We start from the raw sequence: 26,235 nt of genomic DNA, 5'->3' as shown, positions 1-26,235 counted from the left end.
ACTGCACACTACAGCATGCAATCTCTCTCTCTCTCTCTCTCTCTCTCTCTCTCTCACACACACACACACACACATATGGTCGGCGTATCTGTCAATCATTGCTGAAGCTCTCCCTCATTTGACCTGTATTTTCTATTCTACGTCGCGTTTAGCCACGCGGCCAATTCGACGTGGGTAACGCGTCGTCACCTACGGACTTCAGTGAAATAATAAAAGACGAAATATTAGAAACACTATAACGTTTAACATTTCAGGTTTGGGTAGAATGTCTTAAAAAGAAATCCACGTGCGGAAAAAAAGTGCGCGGAGGACTAGTCTGAGGAAAAAAGCAACACGTATCCGGTGGGATTTCACTCCTGAGTGAAAGACCGAGGGAGACCGGAGCGTGCGAGAGGGCGAAGGTGGCAAAAGAGTTACTCACAAGTGGAGGCGAGCAGGGAAAGAGGTTTTTCGTTTCTTCCACGAAGACGCATATTGTGAATTATGAGGAACATTTGGATGATAGTGACCCTCGGCTTGATGGCTTTTCTTTCAGGGGAAAGGGTGAGTTTCTGCAGCGAACAGAACCGAATTGCGCTGGTGTTAAACTCTTTCGCATACGACGTTGGCACTGCCTTCCATGTTGGTCTACATATGGCAGGTTCACGTTAGCCCGTCTAATGTCCCTTTATCTTTAACATAGTAGGCTAATAGTCTCAAACGACAGTGTTTGCTGTAGATATCAGTTATGACTGTATTAGTCCCGCGTTTTACAAACATATGTTGGGCACACATTTGCTAACACAAAACCCTTAATTAGGCTAGAACTTGAGCGTTTTAACAGTATAAACCTGGAATCATTAATACATTTAACTTTAAAGTATAAAGAAAATACCAGAGACGGCAACTTCTTTAACTTTTGAAATGCTTATAGTGCCTCCATTAGAGCCTAAATATGTGTATGTAATGTAGAATAATATTGTGGAAACTTGCTACGTTTACCGTCTACCGTTACTACTCTCAGCAGTGTAGTGACCACTGGCAGGGTCGTCTACCACACGACGGCCTTGATTTTCTCTTCTCAGTGGCTAGAACTATTTACCAATAAGTCGATCGATCAGTTTGTGTGACATTTTGGGTGTTTTTTGACCATTTGTCTGCCCAATACTCAGTTTGCCAAATTAGAATCGTGCAAACCTTTCTGTCTGTTAATCAGAGCAAACGTGCGCTACAAAATATAAAATCTCAGCGTAAGTGTAATGAGTGGGTGAGAAAACGTTCTTTCTACAACCTTCTAGGAAGGTCTACCCTCTGTATAAAATGTGATGTATTAAACATGGCTTTGTATTCTCGTGTTTCAGCTGAAATTAAACTGGTTGCCAGATCGTAGTTGTTGATAACTGTATAAATATCTATATAGGAAGGAAACCGCATGAATCTTTCTCGAGTCTAGGCTGTGATTGCCCATTGCGAAGACATTTTAAGCAACAGGGTATTTACACAGATCCCCAGTGTGCCCTTTCCCCGGTCCCTGCAGGCCCAGAGCACGCGTTAGTGGCATGGACGTCCTCCCTTCTTAAAGGTGGAATTAATCTATCATCGTGCTCTCAATGTTTGCACAATGTAATTCTTCACATTTAACAAACAGATGTGCACATCGTGAATTGACCCGTTCAAAAATGCTTGAAAATCACTGACGATTGCCTCATGGACCACCATCCTTACACAAACAAAGTATTGCACACACAGTGCAAGAAATACATGAAGGAGGAGGACGATGTCACACATGGATGTGTACCTAAGCATATTTACAGTTAGAATGAAGCAGTGTTCGTGTTACGATAATGTGCAGACTGAAATATTAAGAGCACCTTAAGTCTGCAGAATGTAAACAAATTCAGTATTTAAGGCTGTGTAGGTTTCTCAAATTAATTATAGTCATCAGAAACACCCTTGGGTACTCTTCTCTCTTTTTGTGTTTAGCCATGTGCACGTGCCAAAATCATGTTTCTGATTCTTACGTGCTGTCTGGCTCAGACTCTTACTTTCTGTCTCTGTGTCTTGTGCCAAATTTGCAGTCTTTCTTACATGACGCAGTCTGGCTCAATGTCAAGACTCGAATATACTATGATTATATTTAAACTCTTCTGTCTAATGATGTTATTTGCTATTATATTTTATATGGTAATCAAAACCTTGTACAAAGTACAAAAACAAAGTACATTTCATGGATTATTATTCTGTGGTCTGACATTGTGTGTGAAAATATAGCAAATGTAATTAATGTGCATCAGGTCATTAGTTTTGATAGCTTGACTGACTTGACCCCCTCAGATGAGCGCTGTACTTCCAAGATCAACACTGGAATTCAGTGTTTTTGGTGCATGCTTAGCATGCATTTACTGGCAGGTATTTTTTTAAAAGTTCACTGAGCGATTTGTTACTGGATGTTTGCTGGGATTAAGGACCTCAGTAGTGAACGACAGCACATAGTGCAGAGTGTCTTGTACTGCCCTTTGAGCTGCCCCATGGCTGGTACAAACACCAGTGCAACCCCATGCTTGACTGGCATTCTGGTTTATACTGTCTTTTCATTGATCAGAAGCTCTGCCGGCATGCCCTGCAAGCGTGAGTGCGGTACCCATCTTAATGAAGCACGGTGCAGGGCATTGATTCTTCATACTGACTAGCCTGTTGACATGGCAATTAAAGCATTCTGGCTGGTAACCACCAGGCAAATCTACATGCTGATTACAGTAGAGGCAGCTCGGAGAGCACATTTCCCCTGCTGACAAAACAAGACCGTACCAGATCGTTCAGTCGGAATGCCTTTTTATCCTTCTAAGAGGCTAGTCGAGCAACATGTAGACACTCATTTGCAGGAGTGTGTGTGTGTCACTTACTGACCACTGTCTCACCCCTGCTCTGGCTACTCGTTCACCAGTGGCTGATTTACTATTTTTTTTCACCAGTGGCTGATTCTCTTGTTTACCGCACATTTGTGTAAAGTTCTGTCTCTAACAGGCAGGCTGTAGCATTTTCACAATAAAACTTGATTTCTTGTTGAGGGCTGCATATCCCGCAGTCAGTGATGTGCTCTGACAACGATGCTCTTGTGAATCTGCAGTGAGCAATCGAGGAACAAAATGAAACCTGAGAACTGCAATCTTAAGTCTTATTTTCTTGTGCCTAATCCTGTTTTAGTCGATTTTAAGGGTAAGGATTGGATGTGGACACCAGCTGCTGTTCGTGCGTCCTTTGATATGCCACCTGTATTTCCAAGCAGTTTATTTTGCCTTGTGCACTTTTTAAAGTGCTAATGGTGTGTGATGGAATAATCTATATAGATGTCCATAATCTCCCCTGAGTGGCTCATTTGATAAAAGCACTTAGTTCTGCGCAGAGTAGCCCGGTAAGGAACTGTGCTGTCTGTGGATGGAGTCCATCTGGGAGTAGAGAAACGCAGGGCCCCTCCAACGCCGGCCACTGCGTGATGGGGTAGACTGACGGGTGTTATCTGGGTCACATGGCCAAGTCGTATGCTTCATGATCTACTACAGATTTGTTGGGCTTCTCAACAGTGTCATGTGTCCAGTAGTTGGAAAAGACATGGTAGAAGGCTGTGTGCACACAGCCTGACCTTTCACCTGTCTGACTGGTGGCTCTGTCTTCAAGAAGGCAGGAAGCTATTGCACGGGACTGCTTAGTGGTAAATTAGGAGGAACATTTAAATAAAAAAATAAAATACACTTTGTGTTCAAAGACACTTTGTAGAACAAGAGACAGAGAGCAATTTGCCAGTTTTAGAGTAACTTCAGTTATTAGCAAATAAAAAGCTTTATACCCGGGGCTTATTTTTTTATTTTAAAACATGGTATATAAAAAAAGGAAAAACTGCATGCAAAATCTTTAATCACAAATGCAAGCATCAGCGGATTCAGCATTCTGTTGCTTCTTTCTTGTAGTCAGCAGTGTCAGGGCAGTATATGATGATTGCCTTTCTGATGCTTACACAGTGCCACCAGCTCTCCCTGCTGCTCTAGGAGCGTGCGCTGTTGGCTGCCTCTGTCTCTCCGCGGAACCCTAAATGGGCCCTGCAGGCTGGGGCTCTTGGGCCCGTGAAGGAATCCCAGAGTGCTCTTGTGTTGTCATCAGCAGCGCCGTCTCAGCTCGACTGATTCTTTCCCCCGCAGCTAAGCTGCTTCGCTTTGCTATTATTATCCAGGCTAAGGTTACTCCCAAGCACGGTGACAACATTAACCGACCCCCCCCTCACACATGGAAGGAATGATGAAGGTTGGGGGGGGCGGGGGGGTGAGATGTGTCTCGCTAGACTCTGCTGATATTTGCCTACTGCTTGTTTATAAGACTAAAGCAAACATCTGCGTAACGTATGTGCGTTTGTTTTTAAGCGCCCCCCCTTTCTGGCGCTGTGTTGCTGTGCCTTTGAAGCAGTGGCACTACGCGCTTGACGCTTCGCAAACCAGTGGGAATTCATGAACGGCTGTGAGTGGAGAAGAGTCGTCAGTAGCAGCAGTCGCACACAAGCGCCAAGCCGGCACAGAGGGCGAGCGTATCGGATCAGAAGCACGGTCCTGTTATTCCTTATGCCACTGAGCCTTCCACTCTCACTCTGTATCCTTGTATGCAGACACATAGTTTCTTTAGGTGATTAGGACTGAAGCACAGTGGTTTGGCTAAGGGGGGGGGGGGGGGGGGGGGTATTTTAAACAGCTTTCTCCATTATAAGGTCTAGCACCAGGCAGGATATGTGAGGTTAAGGAACAGGCGAGAGAGGCCGTCACTGGCGCTCATTACGGCTAGGGCACCGCGTGTCACTTTCACGCTGGGCAGCACCGGCAACTGTAGAGCCGTGCACTGATGTGGTCCTTAACCGAGGCGACTCGGTTTACCGCATGCCGATGAACACTGAGACGAGCTTGCACACTCACACGTTTGTAGTGGGAATTCCAAGTGTGGACCAGAGGAATACAGGCCCCAGAGATCCTGAATGTTGGCAGGCCTCTCTGAACCATGTTTCAAGATGACAAAAATGAACTTGACTAATCTTGATTGAACACAGTGTGCATCTAATTTGACTCTGGCCTTGTGCCATCATAAAATCTGATTCTCAGTTTCTTTGACATTTACTGTTTCAGCAGTAAGATGTCATACCATGATGCCACTGGCCAAGCATAACAACAGAACTGCGCAGTAGTTTTAAACGTGGTATACTGGAACATGCTGTTCATAAAAGCATGGGTATGTTGACATCTGGTCAGTCAGCTTTTTCCTCTGTGTCTTTTAAATTGCTGCGGAAAATGCCATGGTACATTTAGCACATCTGTAATCCCTCATAATTACAAGTGCTGCTTATTACATCTCAAGCACACCTAATTGAAATCTGTGACGCAGAACAGTGTTCTTTAATGACTGAAGTTTCCACACTGCTCAGTCTTATGGCCTCTCTACCACAGCAGCATTCATGTGCCAGTTGTTGTGTACTTGGTCTGTTTACCAGACGTCTGCTTTACTTAACTGTTCAACAATTCATTCATCATAATATAGGGTTTGGTGTCTGTGTGGTAACGGGGACACACGATTGCATTTGTGCTACAGTAAAAGCCTGAATCATTCCCTGCTACTATTACTCAATTGCAGTTCAGTATTGAAATTGCACAAAAAAAATCTGGATTTGTAACAAGGGTTATAATTTGAAAGCTTTGACACTGATGACATCAGTAAATTTATAGATATTGGTTGGTAGGATGGACGGACATGAGAACTGGAGGTGAATTGAACAAAATCGATTTCCTTAAAGAGAATTTGTATATTAAATGTCTGTATAAAAGCTGTTTTTGAAACATTGATTTGTAGAAAACTGGTGATGGACACCATGATCAATGGATTTAAACTGACTGCATAACGCTGAGAGAGAGGATGCTTCATGGGGGAGGGCAGCAAAGGGAATCGGACTGAAAAGATTAAAACAAAGGGAACATTTTGTTGATCTTTAATCTCGCGCAGTTGAAAAGCATTCCAGCCTCAATGCAGTTTTGATGTACTCTGGTGCATTAGTGTGGCAGTTCTGTGAGCAGGAGTTAATCTGGACTAATGCACTCTGTTAACACCCATCTGTGTGCTGTAAACTCTGATCTGCCTGTGTGTCCTCCGGGTCTTTGGTCTCCATTAAGTGAAGGATAGAGCAACTTCATGAGAGTTTTTTGGAAAAAAAAAGTTGAAATGACACTTACTTCATAACTGGTCCTACAGTCAAACTTCAGGTTTTGTTCCAAAAACTCATTTGGAAACTAATAGAAATTTACTGCCAACGTTTTAATGAGTGAGATGAAAAGTGGTCACATTTAATGAGATGACATTATTTTATGGGTTTATTTTGGGGCATTTTGTTATAAATGTAGCACAGGGTGGGACTAGTGTGTCTTCAGAGGTGCAGCTTGTTTTGATTACACCAAACTCATTTCATATTTAGCAGAAAGGGAGGAGCCATGCAAATCACTTTGTAGAGCAGCTGTAGAGCGACTCCAGTAACTCCATCGTCATGGGCTCGATTCAGTGTAATACTGATAAATATATAAGGTCTCTGGATAGCATCACTTGCCAAATGGCACAAATATAAATGTCCAAGAAAGGTGAAAGAACTATGAAGTTGCTTTTGGGTTAAAGCCAGGGTTCAATAGTACGTGTTTGCCAAGCAGCACTGGTGTTCCTGACCTAGAAAATATGGGAGCACACAGAAACATTTACGAACAATGACTTATGTCTTTTTATTCACATTGCATAGAGATGGCAAAGACTTATTCAGACTAGAACTGACTGAAAAACCGAATCCAATTACACTTCAATCAATCATCAGTTATTTATATAGCACCTTACACAACCAAAGTTGACCAAAGCGCTGTACACAATGGAATAAAAAATAAACTAGTATGTTCTTAAAGATTTAGTCCATGTGCAGTTGGTAATGATACCATTTGCAAATAATTAGATGTTGAAAGCCATCCTAAATAAGTATGTTTAAAGTTTGGCTTTAAATATTGGCAAATCAGTGATAGAATGTAGAAAAGTAGGCAAGGCATTCCACAATTTAGGACCTGCTACTGCGAAAGACCTATCACCCCACTGCTTACACCTAGAGCATGGTACCTCCAGTAGATATTGTCCACCTGAACGAAGATCTCTGCCAGGCTGATGTAACTTTATAATGTCACATATGTAGGGAGGTGCAAGTCCATTGACTGCACAGAAAACAAACAACAGGATTTTAAACTGAATTCTAAATTTTACTGGGAACCAGTGAAGAGAGTAAAGAACAGGAGTAATATGATCATGCTTGCGAGTGTTGGTAAGAAACCGGGCAGCTGCATTCTGAACCAGTTGCAGGAGATGAAGCGATGCTTGACTTAGTCCAATGTACAGTGCATTGCAATAATCCAGATGTGAACTAATGAAGGCATGAATTGCTTTTTCAAGGTTATTATTGCTCAGAAAAGGTTTTACTTTGGTAAGAAGGCGCAGTTGAAAGAAACTTGCCCTCACAACAGAATTTATCTGAAGGTCAAATTTCAGACTTGAATCCAACTTTACCCCCAGATTTGTAACCACTTTACTGCAGTGGGGATGTAAAGCACCCAGATTAGGTGTGACTGCATCAAGCAGGTGCGTCGCGCCAAACGGAATACATTGTCTTGCTCTCATTTAGACAGAGGAGATTCTGAGACAGCCAGAGTTTTATGTCACTCATACACCTTTGGACGGACTCCATGGCAACTATAGAGTTTGGCAAAATGGGTAAATAGATTTGTAAATCATCTGCATATAAATGGAATGAAATATTGTGCTTTTGAATTAATGATCCTAATGGAAGCAAGTTCAAACTAAACAGAACTGGGCCCAGGATGGACCCCTGTGCGACACCAGAGGTCAGAGAGGATGACGAGGAGGAGAAATCATTAATCACAGAAAAAGTTCTATTGGTGAGATATGATCTGAACCACCGTAGTACAGATCCTTCGAGACCCACATGATGAGCCAGACGTGCCAGGAGTGGTCCACGGTATCAAACGCTGCAGTAAGGTCCAACATTACTAATAGCACACTTATTAACCAACATTTACCTAGAGCACTGGAGTCCAATCAAATTTTGATTCAAGGGTTACAGCACACACCCATCATTTATATAGTATTTAAAATATTATTTAAATCATGTTAGTATATGTTAACTACACACCTATGAGAGTTCCAATCGCCCTCTGGTTTAGTGGCTAGTGTTTTAATTAGACTTATTGTTAGGCGATTACTAAGTCTGCTATTGTTGTTATTATTATTATTAATAATATATAAATATTAATCCGTTAACGTTTAAGCATTGAAGTAAGCTAAATAATGGAATTTCTTTAAACTATATAGCTAATGGTATTATTATCCAAGCTACACATTCTCTTAGTTCAGTAGCTAGCTACTTTCATGTCACGTAAGATAACGTATGCTTACATTATTTAGCTATGACACTTTCATTTTTTTATCAGGTATTTATATATGTTAATCGATATGCTATGGCCTAATTTTCTCGCCATACCCGGTCATACCAGCAGCATCATATTTTTCCCGTTTCTTGCGTTGTTGAGCACGTTTGTATTCATGCAATATTAATACTAGGTAAAACGGCAGACTGCTTGGGTCTAAATCTTCAGTCGCACTCGCAGTAAAAATTCCATTCGCATTTTTATAAGAAAAAAAGAGCAAACGCGCAAACCCAAAGAAGCAAACGCTGCATGCTGGACGAGATGTCAGTTAAAGGGCACAGACTGAAATTCTGGGTTCCTTGGGTCTAATACATCTATTGCTGCCTTTTCATTGTGTATTGCCACTGTCTTATTCTGAAATTAAGTGGCTAATCAAGTAGCTTTTCTGCTGACTGAAGTTAAAGTCTCTTTGAATGCCCTCAGGTCCAGGATGTTTGTGTGATTTCCTGAGTAGCTGTGTCTAGGTCTGGTTCCTCATTATTTTATTATTTTATTCTCAAGGTGTTTCATTTTCAACTCCCTGCTCTCATTCTCTTTGTTTTTCTACAGTGGCTATAAGGAAAACTTCTGCTGTGATAAATCTTTCTTTCTTCAAACCCAAAGTTTTAATAAAGGCTAAAATGGCAAATATTCGATTTGGGGAGACGGGGTGAGGGTTCACTTGATTTCAAGTGGTGTTAAATGTTTCAAAATAGCTGGAACATTTGGTTAAAACAAGTGTTTGTCAAGTTTTATGAAGGAAGTTAACCTACTAAGTTTATTAGGCGAGTTGTATGCTGGTCCTACTATATGTGTGCAGGCTTGCTCCTGGACCAAGTCCTTGGTAAGAACCTCTGCTGGAAAATTACTGTGTTTTTGCTTCAGAGTAGCACAAGTTCCTAAAATGTGGTCATTTAACACAGCACATTGCATGACTGGACTGACACACAATTGTTTATTGAACAAATGAGCACGATGAATCATCACAGACATTTCCATGGACCAGTCAAAATGACCCTTATCGGTAGGCTCTACATCTCGGCGACCAATCAGAGTGGCTTGCAGAGTGTGTCTGCGCATATGGAGCCATTGAGTCGAGGGGGGGCGGGGTTGTGTTGTTTCTGGGATGGCAAAGGAAGACTTGTAGCCCTGCTAACTGCACACATTCTTTCAGAATTACAGCAGGATGGGAAAGGAGCAGGGCTAAAATGTGTTTGGTGAAAATTTGAAAGCTGTATTTAGCAGCACAGTTTACCGGTGATCTTTATCTCTTTATGTGATGAAGGACAAAGTGGCCCATTTTGGAGTTGCGGCTTAGAGTGGGTCCCCATGGAACATTCCATGGGGATGTCCTGATGTCCTGATGAACCCAGCAGTGTCAAGGGTCTGCTGGGATGTTCCTCCACCTCTTCCTCCTTGCTCTTCATCATCAAAGATTTTAAGGCATTTCTGTTTGCTGAAGCTTAATTATTTATGTAACATAAAATATGAATTCACATTTTGTCTTTGTACATTTAGAGTTTTTGTCTTGGAAAAAAGATGTCTTTGGACAATAAAGACTGTTTTTTAAAAGTTATGGTTGATAATCTTGGGGTGATAGACATAGAATGTTAATACTCTTTATTCTTCAGCCCACAAATCTAACTTGATATTCAGAAGTTTCAAGATTTCAAGTACTACTGACTTTTTTAAGTTTTTTTTTTTTAAAGTTCTCACATGCCTAGTATTTTAACATTTACATTTATGGCGTTAAGCAGAAACACTAAGTGCTTAGTTGTCTACAGAAAAAAGTATCCTTAGCAAGTACAAATATATGAAGGGTCCAAAAATACCCATAAGTCAAGATACTGCCAGTAATGAGGAACAGTATTAAACCTATTTTAACATGAAATAGTTGTGCAGTCTCAGGTAACTAACTTGTCGGTTTATAGTAGGTACATGGTTTGACTGTTCCACTCTGGATCAGAAGATTGAGTTTTCTCTTAATTTATTTTTTGTGTAGTCTGCCAAAACTTGGTTTTTAGATATGTATCCTAAATATTCTTATTGTTGTAAACACCCATGCTTGTACCCAAGTACTTTTTATTGGTCATGTGATTAAGGTAGTTTTTATTAGTATTTTTTGTTAGTTTTGTGATATGATTTTTGTATCAGTTTATTTGAGCACATCTCAAATATTCACAATGTGTCATCATTAGCCTGAGGCTGTTGGTTATGCTGAAATTCCAGTATTTGTGTTTATAATTTGGACATCTTCTCAGGGCATTTTCTCCCAATTCTCTCCCCAACTGTCCCAACTTCCCATTTCCTACTCACTATCTAAAAATCCTGTTACATGATAGCTGCCAGCCAAGGGAGAGTTGCTGGGTTTGAGTATTGGCCCATGGTTCCAGTGATAGGAAGTAGCCATCTTAACCCACTGCACTGGTCTCCAGAAGTGGAGTATGTTGTTAACAAAGTGTCCAGACTGGCCTCTTCAGGAGCTGCATTCAATCCTTCTCTGTATGTGACCTGATTTGGCTAGTGAACTCCAGGGATTCGTACTAATCTCCAGCATGTGCCATTGTACCCCTGGTGACTTTTCAAACTGCTAATCTCAAATGCAGCTGTGCCTCTGTCTACAAGGCAGGATTTGTGCTTTGCTAGTCCGAAAGACCATTTTTGTCACAAGTGTGCTCACCTCTGTAATAGTCATGGTTAAATCTTCCATCATGAGCTTTGCCCACTGACTTGTACCTTGGTCAGAGAAAGAGATAATGGATGTGAGGGACACGGTGAGAACACAGATTATTAAAATGCTCCTTCTGTTTCCAGAACAGCATTAACGGTTAAAGATGAGGCATGGTGGTTTGTTTCACAAATGGATAATCTCTTCTCAGAGCAGTAATGTTGCTAGTGCTACTGGTTGTGGATTAGCTCCACATAATGGGATCACAACTCATCACCTAGTGCTTTGACCTGGGTGCTCTTATGTCTCTCATTATACTTCTGTTTTGTGATTCACCTACTAGCTCCAGAAGCCAAAAAAGTGTCTAGTCTCCTGCCTCTAAAACCTCCAAAAAGAAAGTCTTAAATACATAATGTGTCTGAATTGATGTTATCAGACTTATGCCTACATATTTTTTAAAAGAAAAAGAAAGACCTTTTGCCTTTCATCTCTTCATCATTCTTTAGACTTCCTGTGCTAGTGACCACACCCCTCCCCCTTCCCTGAAAGCCACGGCCTCCTGACTCCCGGGAGGCCAGATCCTCTTAGGGGAACGCTTGGATGGCGATTCAACTGTGGCGTGGAGGATTGGAGAAGATCACCAACTGAAGCAGTGAAATTGCCCTCAAAGCTTTTATCTCCACAGATAAGGGGTCATTTGCTGCGCCAAGTGATGTACAACTTTGGCAGGTCATCATTACTAGGTGTGTGTAAATGAACGGGCATGGAAAATTACCTGTGTTGGCTTAAACTCTTAGGAATTGTCCGGTGTGCACGGCGTCAGTAATGTTCAGACCTCTGTGTGATGTCAGTGGTGAGGTAGCACTGCCTGCCTGTTCTCACATCACCCTGAGGGTCTGGTGCAGTCAGGAGGAGAGATCAGGCCTGTTTTAATGTTCTGAAAAGGACATTGTAGCATTGTTGTCTGCTGGCCTTTGGCCCTTCCCTAGCCCAGCTTCTCTTGTGGCCCAGCCCCTCCGACCATGCTGAGGTTAATGAGCTGACACTTAAGAAGAGCTTCCTGTCATAAAGGGGAAAAAGCTCAGGCCAGAGACTGGAAAAAGCATTTTACAGGCACTCTGGCAGTGACTGAAATCTGGATGAAATTAAACTTTGAACTGGCAGCTAATTTATACATCAAGTGTCCCATGGGTGGCAGGAGAAGGAGGGGTTAGAGGTGGCGTTGAGGTGGGGGCTGGTGTTGGTGTGCTTTGGAACACGAAGCCCCTGACCTGATGGTGACTGGGGCTTCACATTTATCTCGGTGGAATAGAGGAAGTGGGGACTATTTGAAGTGAAAGACATTAAGTGAGAGAACCGCGGTCTCTGTGGATGGTATCCACAATGCAGTGACTGGTAAAGAACTACAGTGTCCAACAGGACCACTGCCCACACCTCTCCAGTTTTCTAAATGCTGTTATTCCCTGTTAATTATGATTTTATGTTAGGTAAAAGTCAGATTCAACACTTGTTGGTTTGTAACAATAACATTTGACATGTTCAATCCATCAATTTTGTCATGGTTCACTATAATCCGTCATTTTGCTAGTGCTTTTTATTCAGCATACACGCACTGAGTTTGGGTAGCGGACAGAGCACAGTAATCCCCTGCCGTTTGTAGTCCTCTGTCATGTTCTGTAGCCTCGTCTGAGCCTTGTGTACTTATGCAGCTGGACATGCAGTCAGCTGCCTGGCCCACATGGCCGCGGGCTGACCGAGACCATTACATATGCCATACGGATGAGCTTTCTCCTGGTTGCTTCCTGGCGTACCACCTGTGTTTGGAGAGCACTGAAGGAAATTCCAGACACGCTTTGGTCTGAAAGAGCGCATTCATCCACAGACTGCGCCGGGCAAATCCGCGGCTCCCAGGAGCATGTGAGGGGAATGTGTGTTTGGGTTTCTCATGGTGGATGATAGGATGTCTGTGCTCACATTTGTTTTTCTGACGCATGAATCTGTTGGGAATAATAAGGACCATTTATGTACCTTTATATCCAATTAGTGCAGATGAATTATCCGTGGGCATTGTTGGCACTTGGACTTTGTTCAGTATGTTTAAAGCTTGAAGCATTTTTTTACAGTATAAACTATAGCTTGTTCTCCTATGCTCATTAAATGTGAACATTTTAAAGTATTCCTTATTTACAAGTTCAGTAGTTGTTGAAAGCCTCCTATGAAATGCAACTACTTTCACCACAAGGTTGCCAGGAAATTTCAGCCAGCCCTTTTCTGCATCTCCAAAAACCCTTTGCATGTTCACTTGTGAGTTCCTCTCAAGCTTTTCTTCAGGAAGGAATCTCTTTCAGGCATGGATGGTGTGCTCCTGTGTGGCTCTTGGAGTTGCCCTGTGCCACAGCTCTGGCAGGACTGCTGCTGTCTGGCTGAGGTGTGCTTATTCTCTGACTGCCAGCCCAGCACACGAAGTGCTCGCACAACAAAACCATCTTAACAGCCCGAGCATCTGTTTCCTCAAACCTGCTTCTCTGTGCGCAAGCAGCCTTTTTCTGTAGGCTCCTGAGAGTACTTGGCTCTGTGCAGTTAGGAACTTTCATTTCCTGTCTTGGCAAATGTCGGCGTGCGTCAGGCTAAATCTTAGAAGGATGGAGACGCGATGGAGAAGTTTGGGTTGGTATTGGGCAGAAGGGTGTTGTTCACATTAGTGGGGTCAGATGTGTGTTCTACATTGCCTCCCTTCCAGGGCCACTATACCAAAACCAGAACTCTTGATTTGTACTTGTCAAAATAATGAGTTGGGGCTGTCATTTGGACTTTGAATTAGTCTTGACAGGGGTTAATTTCTGCCTAATTAGATAATTGTGCAACAGGTTGTCAATTTTACACTATTAAGGAAGGCACATTACCTAATGCCCATTCAAAGTACATTAGATAAGTTTGCTATAATTGTGACATTAATCTAACATGAAAATGATTTACATTGTTTTTTACAGAATGAAACTGTAATTATTGTGTAAGATTAATACATATGTTTTCTTGTTGCCTCTGGGAACTGTGAGGCATTTGAGAGCCTCTCTCTACCCACAGAATCATGTATGTAGGGTTCATATTTGTTACTGGGAATATTTAACTCATTCTGCAATATAGCTGCATCTCCTGCACTAAAGTATCTCGGCCTTTTTACCAGAAGTAGTGGAGCTGTTCAGACAACTCGTGTGCCATTTTGGGGTCCCAAAAGTTTTGGCAGTAGCGATCTTAGCAGGGCCATATGAGACTAGTGCCAGAATCCTGCTGCAATAATGGATGTAATGTTTATATATTTTCTTCTTCGTCAGGCACCACTAGAAACTGGGTGGTTGGGAGGTGAGGAGAAACGCCCAATTTTTGGTTATTGATGCGTCTTGAAATTATTTCCTTCTTTGACTCAAGGTCTTTGGGATTTGAAGCTACTGAGAGAAGGATTTTAAAACGATATCTGTGCGTTTCCCCGTGGGTGACCCCGGACGGGCCTCTCACTTCTGCTCCTCCCAGTTTCACTGTAACCGGAGCAGACGAACCCGCTGTGCTGCAACAAATCTTTAAGTATTTTTATTCAAACCTTGACACGGAGGGTGAAGCCCGTTTCCCAGTGTATAGCGTTTCACAGCTCACAAAGAAATCTTGGGTTTCCTGTGTGTATCAAAAGCTGCTTAACTGGGTCGAAGAATCACACAGCGGCCATGATCCACTTTGGAGCCATAGGGAGCCATGAAGGAATGAGAGCAAACCCCGATCACAGAAACCCTCAGGGTTAGATTAAAGACATCTTGAAGCGCTACGAGCTAAGTGCTGCTTGGTGCCATGAGGCCATTCTTGACGGTGACTACAGAAGGGCAGTTCAACATGTCCGCTTATGACATGTTGAAAGCCTAAGCACTGCTACGAATCATCAGCAGTAAACTGCTGCGTCATCGCATTGCTAAAAGCAGCTGCATTTAAAATATTACTCACTTATAAGCACAATTCATTTCATAAAATGGTGTAATTCATCTGTAGCTAGTTAGTTTTATAAAATGAAAGACCAGCACTCTTTGTTCTTCATATTGGTGCAGTTCATTTCAAAACTAAATGAAGTGATCCTGGAATGCTCATTGATTTGAATGTACAGTCCCAGAAAGGCAGTAAGCGTACTGGTGTGGTCCTGGTGTGGATGACAAGGAAGCACACATGATCATCTTGCTGCCTCATTATGGAGACATTACAATAGGAGCGTGGTTGAATTTGGTATAGTTATACTGGCAATTCTACACTAGGTGTAATTACGGCCTAAGGGTGGAAGGTCTTTCTCCTAGCCACAGTAACTGTGATTATTCCATATCATACATATCATTTATGCAATCAGTCCACTCATTGCTCTGGAAACTCTAGAGCAAGCTAAAAAACAAAACCCTGTCTGGCCTAGGACGGTTGTCCTCAGTGAACCACATTGAACTGCTGGTTATGTCATATTGCATCAATGACTTAGACAGCACAATGGCCTAGAAAAAGCCAAGACCTTGAGGTTATACAAGTGCTTGTATTCTGCATCACAGCGGCAAATTCTGACACCGTATTGTTGGTGTGACTACATTTATTGATTGCTCTGTCGGAATAGATTGACGTATGTAGTTCCTTGGGACATATTGTGCATTTCTGTTTGGAAGCTGTTCTCCAAGTACTATAGTTTGGAAATTAAATTGAAAGTCTTCCTTTCAGGAAGCAATCTTGGGAAGGAGTTTTAGAGACAGTATGTATTGTATGATCATGAGCCAATGGGGAAAAAATGCACCCTTTTGGCTCTGGATGACTCAAAGTAATACATTTAACTTTGATTAGGGTCTTTTCTCAACTCTGGGTTTTACACATTTTCATATTTTCTTTTTGTCGACCTTTGCATGAACCTAAATCAATGCAATCAGACCACTATGACTTCAATGCTTTTCCAGATGACTTCAGGGGTTTAAAGTACTTACTGTGACACTAGGTGGTGTCTTAAAATAAAACTGACATGTTTGTAAATGTAATTCTGTCATGGTGATGTAACTGTTTTGAGTTCCTATGCATAGATAAAATAAGTGATTTTATTAGAAAAGCTAGCCATCTGTTTGTAATTTAACCGTATCTTTATTATGAGTTACATCAGTGTTCCTTGGTCACACACAAAAGCAGATGTAATAAACTGGCCCATATTTTAGCTCGTATTTCTAATAACAAAGAAATATGAACTCAAGTTTGAAATCATCTTCAGTTAACAGTGAAAAATCTCTTTAACAATTGCTCATGTATACTGACACATAGTGGTTCTATATAATGCAAGATCTTGGTTTATAGCAAGCTAAATGATGGACTGGCCTTTGGCACAGTGTTCAAGGAGAGTGAGGGGCCGAGTGCTGAAAGGTATGTAATCTAAGATAAGGTGGTGCTTGCATGCTCTCATACGGTGTATAAGGTCCTAAATCTGCAGGATATTGTGCTTGCTTTAGTGTTCTTTACAGGGTTAAGAAGCCTGCGATAAGACGTGCCAGTTCTAAATCTCCCTCTTATTACACTTGTTTATTCGATCCTTTATGAGAAAGAACAGCGGCTCATGGCCTAACAAATACCTGGCAAGTTTTGCGAACATGTTTTTGCCGAGCCTGCTAAATATGCTGCGTACAAGAAGGCCACGACTGCATCGGCCCTCATAATGGAGAACTTCTAACGTCGTTACCATATTGTCAAATGTGCCCCGAGCCTAGCAACGTAGCGCCAAGGCGGTTCAGGTGCATTGTGCAACCTGAGAGGGCTCATTGTCTGCTGAGCTGACACGTGTGCCGAGTGTCTTTGCCCGTTGTTGCTTTCTGCTGCTCTCTGAGCCCGCATGACGAGTGCAGAGGCCAGCAGGACCCTGTGCCAGGTCCCGCCGAGCCCCGTCACAACGGTTTCTCCACTTACACCCACGGGCTTCACCTCACCTCCACGTTCTCCCTCTGAACTGGATATTTAGTGTCAGCGCTTTGATCCTCACCTTCCAGTAAGAACTCCGATTCTGGCTCGTTTAGGCAGTTAACCGTCATTCTCCGCCACTTTGATCATGCCGGAGCAGCTCCAGAGCTGTACTTCATGAACAACCCTCGGCGTGGACACAGGAAGGGCCCCACGTGCCTGGCCAAGCCTGCTCTGCTGCCCATGACTTGGCTCGCACTCTGCAGATTAGCTTCTTCTCGCCTCATGAATGAGGTCATCACACAAACTTCTCCCCCCGCCTGCTGCTGGATGCGACCCAGTCACTCGGGTCAAAGCTTGACTTTGATTTGTGTCTGTTTCCTGCCCCCCCCCCCCCCCCCCCCCCCCCCCCCCCCCCCCCACCACCACCACCACCACAACCCCCTCGCCTCTCTGAAAGACTATTAATTAATTCCTGATTACGATTCCCAGCAGGGCAATAAAATCTCAGGCTTGGAAGTGTGTGGAGATCATTACCACCACCACCCCTCGCCACCCCCCTCCATTTTCCTCAATGCAAGAAGTTGCTTTCCACAAGACTTTTCTGATTCTTTTTAAATATTCATGCCATCCACATCCCTGCTTGGGTTAATTCAGATCTCCATCTTATAATCGGTACAGTATCCTTAGAGAAGCTAGTAAGTAAGTTCTGGGCGTTGCAGAAGGGGCTGATTCAGACACATACTGTCAGAAGCACTCGCATGAACCTCTCTGACCTCCTGGGTAGACTCATGCCTATTACACACCATCCTCCTTACATTTTCTGTCCACACAGCACTGTGACAGGATGGCTACCGCAACTGTTTTTTTCTTCAAAGGTGATGAAGTCGACCTCCCAACTGACTCCACCGCATGTCTCTATAGTGGGACCAGGGCAGCAGTGTTGATTGCTGTAAAGACCTCTGCCTCTTTCCTGCTTCCCAGACGTATTCGCAGTGCACTTCGGCACTTTCCGAGTTTGGGAACGAGAGGGCGGAAACCGTGTCTCGTTCCTCTCTAGAAATGCCGTGTTTTATTGTTAGCTGGAGTGAGACTTGGAGGCCGTGTGCTGTCTGACGAGAATGTGGGCTGGTGGAGGAGCGACTGTCCTTGAAAGCAACATGTGGTGCATGTGGTTCAAATGAACGGCCATTTTAATTAACTTTGGAATGAAGCTAGCACAAGGGCTCTAGGCATATCATGTTTCTTCTTCTGAGTTCGTTTAAGGTGCTGCGGAAGGCCTTGTAGGATAGTGCATGAAACACAATAAAAATGATAAGGAATATCCGCCCGGGTATCCTCATCCTCCTCCCTTCCCTAACACACACACACACACACACACACACACACACACACACACACACACACACACACACACACACACACACACACACAGGGAGAAGGACACATGTCTTAAGAGATATGCTTTTCTTCCTGTTATTGGTGATTAGTATAGCAAACACTTGATAAGGTTTTGTGTGGGGGTGGGATGGATACTTCTTGAGGCCCCGTGGCCCTGCGTCCATCTTTGCGCCCCCCCCCCCACCCCACCTCTCCTGTGTGTCTGCTCCTGCAGTCACTTATGGCTAACCACACAGCACACTTGAGAGAACCATTCTTCCCTTTCAAAGGTTGCTAGGCACAAACGTGCAGTATGACAGGCTTTTAGTGCAGTAACCTGCAGGCAACAGACATATACATTCACACACTCCCTCCCTCCCTCTCCCTCTCTCCCCCTCTCCCCTGTCATATTGTTACTTCTCTCTTCTCACTAATCCCTGTCTTGTATCTGGGTCTTGGGCACATTCAGTGTGGATATGCCACCCCTCCCACCGGCTGCTTGTTCATTATCTCTCAGACAGAAGCATCTCCAGTGCTCCTGTCTTAATGGGCGGGCCCTCATTATCCTGGCTTCCTCGTCGGCCTCTGTCCCCCTCTGATGCTCGTTAGGGTCACCAGCCCAGTCACTGCCCCTGCTGATGGAGCCCCACTTGAACCAACTCTCTCAGCTCTGGGACGTCACGCAGAAACCAGCAGGAAGTTGGCCGTAAATCTTTTGAGCACCGTGGTTCCCAGGTATGCCCAGCTCTGCAGCAGCCCAGGTTTGGCAGGAGTTTAATCAGGCGTCCGGATGTGTGGGTCGGCGTCAGGGTTTGTTAGTGAGGCTGCGTGGAGGTTCAGTGGTGTGTGGGAGTGGGCAACTACACATTGGGCTTGTGGGTGGTGTCTGCAGGGGTTGGGGGGGGGGGGTTGCATCTTCCTCTTTATCTGTGTGCTGGCAGCTGTCTGTTCCAGCACCAGAGCCCAGCACTGGGGATCAAAGGGAGCTGGAGTCGGCTGTATAAGGAGCTGCTTTGTTGCATGCTGCACTGTCAGCTTCAGTAGGTCCCATTTCAAAGTGAAGAGATACAAGACGCGCCTTTTGTGCTCAGATCTGCACTGTAGGTCTGATCCTTTATGCAGGTTCTATACATTATTGTTCAGTGGACTGTTAAGTGCTTCAGATTCCCTTTGAAGTCAGAAATGTTCGATTGCCTTGTCCTGTAAGCTCGCGGGACGTGGGTATTTTCAGGAAGATGTTCTGCTACTTATGGTTAATATCTAATAACTGTTATGAATAATACAGTCATTCCTGCGCAACCCTGTGAACAGGCCCATTTATTGGACACTTGGTTATGAAGCTGCACTGAAACTCTTGTATTGAGAAAATATTTTAACACTGTGGTTGTGTGTGCGTGTGTGTGTGTGAGTGAGTGCGTGTGTGTGTGTGTGTGTGGCCTGCATTATCTTCTGTGGGACTTTGGATGGAATCCCACATCTGCATTGATTTCAAGTGTGTACCAGCTGACTTGTTCAAAGACAGGAACAGCAGCACTGGAGAGAAGAGGTTAAGATAAAGTTGCTTTGAACAAACTCCCTCTTTGATCAGAGTCTTGGTGGGAATGGCGTCCTTACAAAAGTCAGCTCTGCCTCCTCTCAATGATCCTTTTATTTTTCCCCTTTACCCAAGTTTCCACTGCCTCCCTGCCACATTGTTAGCAGAAGGAACCTTGCTTTTCACAAAATCACACACTCGCACACACCACACACACGCGCACGCACGCACTTACACACAAACCAAACCCACCAACATGCTCAAACCCTTCAAATCCTCATCTTTATCAGTTGTATACTGCCAACATTTTTTTTCCCTCAGAGAGAATTGGAACAGCTTGAGCTCATTGACTCTGGGGCTTTTATCTGCTGAGCAGGCTAACACAAAGGCCAGAATCTGTGCTATAAACTATGGCCACCTCGAGTACACGGAGACTTCCAGCGCTGATTTAGAGCTGCTATTGTGGGCCTTTTTGTAGTCCTGCATCAGTATGGAGGCAATGTCTGCAGCAGTGTAAGTCTGCATGTGAATGGAAGTCGTCATGGAGTCCACAAAGCCGTCTTGCTATGAACAAAGACAAACCGCTGGTCCTCATCTGTGTGCCCCTGCATATAAACAAGACCTGGCCTGTTTACACGGAGGGAACACCTACAGAAACGCCCACCCCCTTCCCAAAAATACCTGCCTACCCCTCTTTGGAACGCACTCCCCGGAACTGTAGGTTTTTGAGTTATTGTGTGCAGTGGGGAGGCCAGCTATTGGGCCGTTTTATATTCTCATATTGTCAAGCCTCCTGCTATCCGCTGACGTTTCAATAAGACACCTGCACCACTGGAAGACAAACACCCGCTCCTCCTGGGGCTGGAGCCGGTGGGGTGTGGGGGGGGTAACTCTCATTTGAGAGGGAACATGTGTCTCCGTCGTGGCCGGTGTCGGTGCTATAAACCAGGGGCGAATGACACGAGCGCACGCTCTCTAGCACAGCGGAAATCTGCACTGCAGCATGCCAGAGAGCCAAGCCTCTTATCACCACGCAGACCTGCACTGATAAGCCAGGGCTCGATAAACGGGCTTTATTCAGCCAGGGTTGTGACTCAGGCATGGAGACAATATCACAGGTTTAATATGTCATGTGATACTGTAGCTAGATTGCACACATTTATGTATTATTGCAGGTGAATGCCTCGGGGATGTAGGAAAAACCCACTGAAACCTTCAAATGAAAAGGAATAGTTCTGATCATTGGCTGTATAACACCTCTTCAGTGAGGAGTACCTTTTAATCTTTCTCTGGCTCTTTTAAGAGCTCGCCATCAGAATGAATGATCTTGAGCTGTGGGAAATTGTCTTAAAACCATCTTTTTTTTTTCTCTTCTGGATGTTTAGTCATAATATTAGGCACTACACTGAATCAGCAGTGGTTCTCTTTGCAGACGGTGGTCTGGGTGGCGGCTGATGACCTGTATCTGCTGCAGACCGGTTCTGGAGCGTACCCCGAAGATGACGATGACTTCAGCTCTGGATCGGGCTCTGGTAAGACCTTACTGTGTGACAAAATTTCCTGTTTTCTTATCACCCACCATGCACAGCAAAAAAAAGTGTTTACATCCAGATCAGTGCAGATAAGCACTGAAAGACCTGATTTGACATGTCTGATGTTAATTCAGTAGGGGGGGGGGGGGGGGAGTTAGGAGTGGGGTGGGGGTGGGGGGGGGGGTGGGTTTGGTGGCTGCTGTGCCTGGGCCAGCGAGTTCTCTGTGAACGATAGTGCGCCCCCTACAGGTGCAGGGGAGGAGGTGGAACAGGCAGCCACAATGAACACGTTGTTCATAGAGCCCAAGGCAGAGCCCACGCAGGACACCACCAAAGACTTCACACCCAGAGTGGAGACCTCCACGTCCCGGGAGCTCTCCAAGGAACTGCCTAAGAAACCTGTAAGGACTGAGGTCAGTCCATGCAAACAAATCGAAATACATCAGGAGTAGGACATGTGGTCTTACGTGTATGTGTAGCTTATGGATGAGTGGGTGTTTTTAGTTATGTGTAAGTCTAAGCCTTATATCATTGTGGGGATTCATTGAATAAATCCAAAGTCAAGGTGATATATAACATGTTACTGACTTATAGAAACACCACATTGTAAAAACTATGATTAAAATACCAAGCTGTGAGTGTAGGTTTCATCACAGCATAACCTGGTGTGATATCATGGGTGAGTCTCCATGGTGATGTGTGTGGTTTCTCGTTTTCCTCAGTCCCCGGTGCCTGCCACGGAGGATCCGCGCAGGAAGGCCGTCACCAGCACCGTCAGCCCTCCCCAGTCTCCCAGAGAGCCGTACGAGGTTCACTCCGAGAACCTCTTCCAGAGGACGGAAGTTCTGGCAGGTACGCGGGCAGCTTCAGGGCCTTTATAGGATAGTTTAGTGATTACAGTGTGGACAGTGGGGTGGCGTTCTGAAAGTTAAAAGGTGGTTTGACAGCACTTTGCTCTAAACGTCATCAGGCTTCACATTTTCCACTTTTTAATAATTAGAGATCATACACACGGGGTTGTGGTGTTTCTGACGGTTATATCACAAGGTTTAAAGGTAAAGTGAAATGTCCTCATGACTAATCTTTTTTAGCCACTGTGAATGAGAGGCAGCAAGACCTTCTCCAGTGGCCTTCAGTGGAATACTGCAGTGTTCAGTGCTCATGCATATTTGGCCGTTTTTGTAGGCTGGGCTTCCTCCAGCTTGACCCTTGACCCTTGTCTTAGCCACTTTCACGGAGCAGGCTCCTCCACGCTTCTTGTTTATTTCCCTTCCTTCAGAGACGGATGACAAACATGTGCCGTGCTCGCTGCAAAGAAATGATCAATTTCCTTGAGCGTACATTCAGAGGGGAAATATTAAAGTAGAGTCGGGTCCGCTCTGTCTGGTTAATATCCTGCACTGAGTGGGCTGCAGGCCCTGCCGGGGAGCGTTGAGCGTGCAGGCTGACTGACTTCCTCCATGTTGTCGCCTGTCTCTTCTCCCTGCACCTCAAGCACTGTGGCGGAGGTCTTTTATCTAATTAGGCAATTAAGTGAGCCTTAACTGATGAGGAGTGCAGCCTGCTCTTTATGGGCTGTGGAATAATGCAGCAAAATAAGAGCCTGGTCGCATAACACCATGGGAAGATTATTATCACCACTTTAATAGTAGGGAGTGTCTGCAGCGAGCTTTAACCTCTCTTTTATCTCCCACTTCACAGCTGTCATTGCAGGCGGAGTTATTGGCTTCCTCTTTGCCATCTTCCTCATCCTCCTCTTGGTGTACCGCATGAGGAAGAAGGACGAAGGCAGCTATGACCTCGGGGAGAGAAAGCCCTCTGGAGCGGCCTACCAGAAGGCTCCCACCAAGGAGTTTTATGCGTAGACTCCCCAGTCCTAGTGTCCCGCAAGGCGAGCTTCACCAGCTAGAATGATGGTCTCAGATCAGTAATGACAACGATGACGACAACGGCAAACGCGTTCAAATAAAGATCAAACAAAACAATGATTGAGGAATATAAATAATAACAGGAAAGCTTTTGCATAGAGTATTGTAATTACAACCTTTTCTTTCTTTCTTTTTTTTAATGAAAAGCCAAGCAATGCTCATTTTACAGTAATTCTCAGTGTATTTAAACTTTTATTGTGTATTATTTGAAAAGGCTGGAAAGACAAAAAACACCGTCCGTAAAAGTGAGGAGTCTGCATCTCTCTTCTGTCACAGGAGCTGTTTTTAGTCGCTGACTACTTTTTAATTGTAGCAGTAAGTATTTGTAAAGAAAAACATTTAAAGTGGAAAAAATGGAATATAATTGTTCTGTATCAATCTTGTTTTCATTATCATTATTTTGTCCCAGCATGTCTGATGTTGATCTTGAGTGTATTTCATTAATTTATCTTTTTCTCTGGTGTTTAAAAATGCCTTTCTGTAGTTTTAATGGGGCTCTTTTGTCTCGGAATTAACATTTAACCATCAATGTAAATGTTCTCCCTTAAGGTTACAATGTTTATTATTATTTTACTTTGATTCCTCACTTCAACTTGTAAACAATTTACTATTTTTTCCTTTATGTAGCTCTAGCTTATTTAATATCTCTTTATGCCTGGTTAATTTGACTTTAAGGTATATAGCTGGAGTGTTATTATTTCATTCGTTTGACCTCACAATGCCTGGTAGGTGCTCATCAGAGAGTGTGGTTGTGGCATGGTTGAGGATGTTCTTCATCGCCGTTCTGGGAAGAACCCACCACATGCTAAGGACGCCGCATGGTCTCAGTGTTAGTTGTCATGGCTTTTGATGACTGGATCCATTATGATGATTTTGTATTGGGATCTAGTGAATTGGGATTGAATTGGTTTTTGGCAGATGGAAATTGCCTGACTATGCTCCAGAGTCTATCTTGCCATATTCACGCCGTGTCTGTTGGGTTATAGTAGTGGTTAAAAGGACAGAGCGTGTTTGCTTTTCAGATTGCTTGCCCATGAAGTGGGTGACTGATCCCCATTGTGTTGAGCATGTATTCTGATTAAGATACTAATGCAGCTCTGAAAGTCTAAGCTACATATCCACAGTCTTCAGCTCGTGCTTAGACAGAACAGTCCTGCTGTCTGCCCCTACCCGCCGCCTTATTTGTGCCCTCTTGGTGTCATGCCTTTTGGCTTGGGAACGTCCTTCAGCCGCCTTCAGACATGTTGGCGTCCAAGCCAAAATACCGTGGATGGATGTTGTGATGGAACCTGCTCTCCTTGGGGCTCCAAGCTCTTCTGGGATATGGAGTTTTTGTTTTGCTCATGTGCTAATCTGGTGCTGAAGGCTGGGTGCTCCTATGACAGAAAAGGCCAGTAAGGAGCTTCTCTCTCTCTCTCCCATCTCTCTCTCTCCTCTCTATCTCTCTCTCTCCCATCTCTCTCTCTCTCTCTCTCTCTCTCTCATATATGTGAGAAATCCATATGAACTTGATAGGACATGAAGTCACATTTAAGAAGAGTAAACCTGAATGAAGAGACGCCTCCAATACTCCCTTGCTGAAACATTCAGACATTTATACCTCTAGTTTTCCCCTTTGTTGTACCCAGCTGTCTTTCTCAGTGACTGTCGCTGGTGTCCAGCCTGACTCGCCTCAGCTGGAGGTGATCAAAGGAAGATACTGCAAAAAAACGCAAACCCAAAGACTCAACAATTCCTCTACTGCTGTCATATTCCCTTCACTACTTTTGAGTTTTCACATTCACATTTTGCATTTTTAGTCATTTTGTAAGGCCTGACCATCAAGTCCAATTGCTTATTCATATATATATATATAAACTATAGAATTATATATAAATGTATATTCACAAATGTTTTAACCCTTCAAAGTGCCTTTCATTTGGACATGCTTGTCTGTCTCTGTGGATGGCGGTGTGTGGCCAGAGTGAGCGGTATTGTGTAAGCACAGCTGACTGTAATGGTGATAGGTTTTGATTTTTATTTTTTTTGTTTGTTTTTTTGTTTTGTTTTTTTTAGTCTTACCAAATGCCGACAGTATTGTACCTATATGTTGAAACAACACTACTGAATAAACATTGTGGCCTAATGTTGGACCATTTCTTCTGTTTGTCATTCTTGTATCTACCGTCTAGGATTTGTAGGATAGAGATGTGAAGTGGGATTTGTGTGTGGGGAAAGTAGACACTTTATGATGAAAGAAGATACCCATAGGGACTAATGTGAAATGGGTTTACATAATGTCTGTTTACATTTTGACTAATCTTTATGGGTTCTCCTCTGGGATTACCATGTTGGAGATTAATACAAACAGGTCTGCTGTCTGGATTAAGACATGGCATGAAGTAGAAATGACTCATTGCTCATAAACTATTCCCTTGATGTTATCAGAAACAGTAATGACCTCAGATGCCATGTTAATGTAATGTTGACTACCTGCTTTCAAGTTTTTTTGTACTTTGTGGAAATGCTTTGTCTTGGATGGTGGTTGAGACCATATTAGTCTCACTTATGGGTTTGAACTTTGTTTTGTTTAGCATTTGCAAATACACTTTTTTTGTCTTTTCGTCCTCCGTTCATCTTTTTCAGATCTGGTTAAGAGGTCAAGACAAGTGTCAGCCATGGCAGATGTACACACACACACACACACACACACAAGTCTCCATAGTCTGAGATCTGTGTTAACCCCTGGGGCCCCATCATGTCAAAACAC

General features: G+C 43.7%; 1 protein-coding gene across 2 annotated transcripts; it reads left to right on the top strand.

The window, feature by feature from the left end:
- The first annotated feature begins 106 nt into the window (after positions 1-106).
- sdc2 (syndecan 2) lies at positions 107-25,616 on the top strand. 2 transcript variants are annotated; one of them, XM_077009082.1, is made up of 5 exons: positions 107-543; positions 21,459-21,558; positions 21,808-21,959; positions 22,281-22,410; positions 23,260-25,616. In XM_077009082.1, exons 1-5 carry the CDS (start codon positions 484-486, stop codon positions 23,421-23,423), a joined length of 606 nt encoding a protein of 201 aa, XP_076865197.1. In that variant the 5' UTR covers positions 107-483; the 3' UTR covers positions 23,424-25,616. The 2 variants fall into 2 exon arrangements, with proteins under 2 accessions (XP_076865197.1, XP_076865196.1); XM_077009081.1 differs by having other exon boundaries at positions 112-543; positions 21,808-21,971.
- Positions 25,617-26,235: the final 619 nt, after the last annotated feature.

Source organism: Brachyhypopomus gauderio, chromosome 6 (genome assembly GCF_052324685.1).
Source record: "Brachyhypopomus gauderio isolate BG-103 chromosome 6, BGAUD_0.2, whole genome shotgun sequence".
NCBI lineage: Eukaryota > Metazoa > Chordata > Actinopteri > Gymnotiformes > Hypopomidae > Brachyhypopomus > Brachyhypopomus gauderio.
This window is presented reverse-complemented; position numbering and strand designations above follow the sequence as displayed.

Coding starts and splice junctions, on each gene's coding strand:
- sdc2 (XM_077009081.1), top strand. CDS start 484: ATGAGGAACATTTGGATGATAGTGACCCTCGGCTTGATGGCTTTTCTT. Junction 544..21,458: donor CTTTTCTTTCAGGGGAAAGG/GTGAGTTTCTGC, acceptor TTCTCTTTGCAG/ACGGTGGTCTGGGTGGCGGC. Junction 22,411..23,259: donor GAGGACGGAAGTTCTGGCAG/GTACGCGGGCAG, acceptor CCCACTTCACAG/CTGTCATTGCAGGCGGAGTT.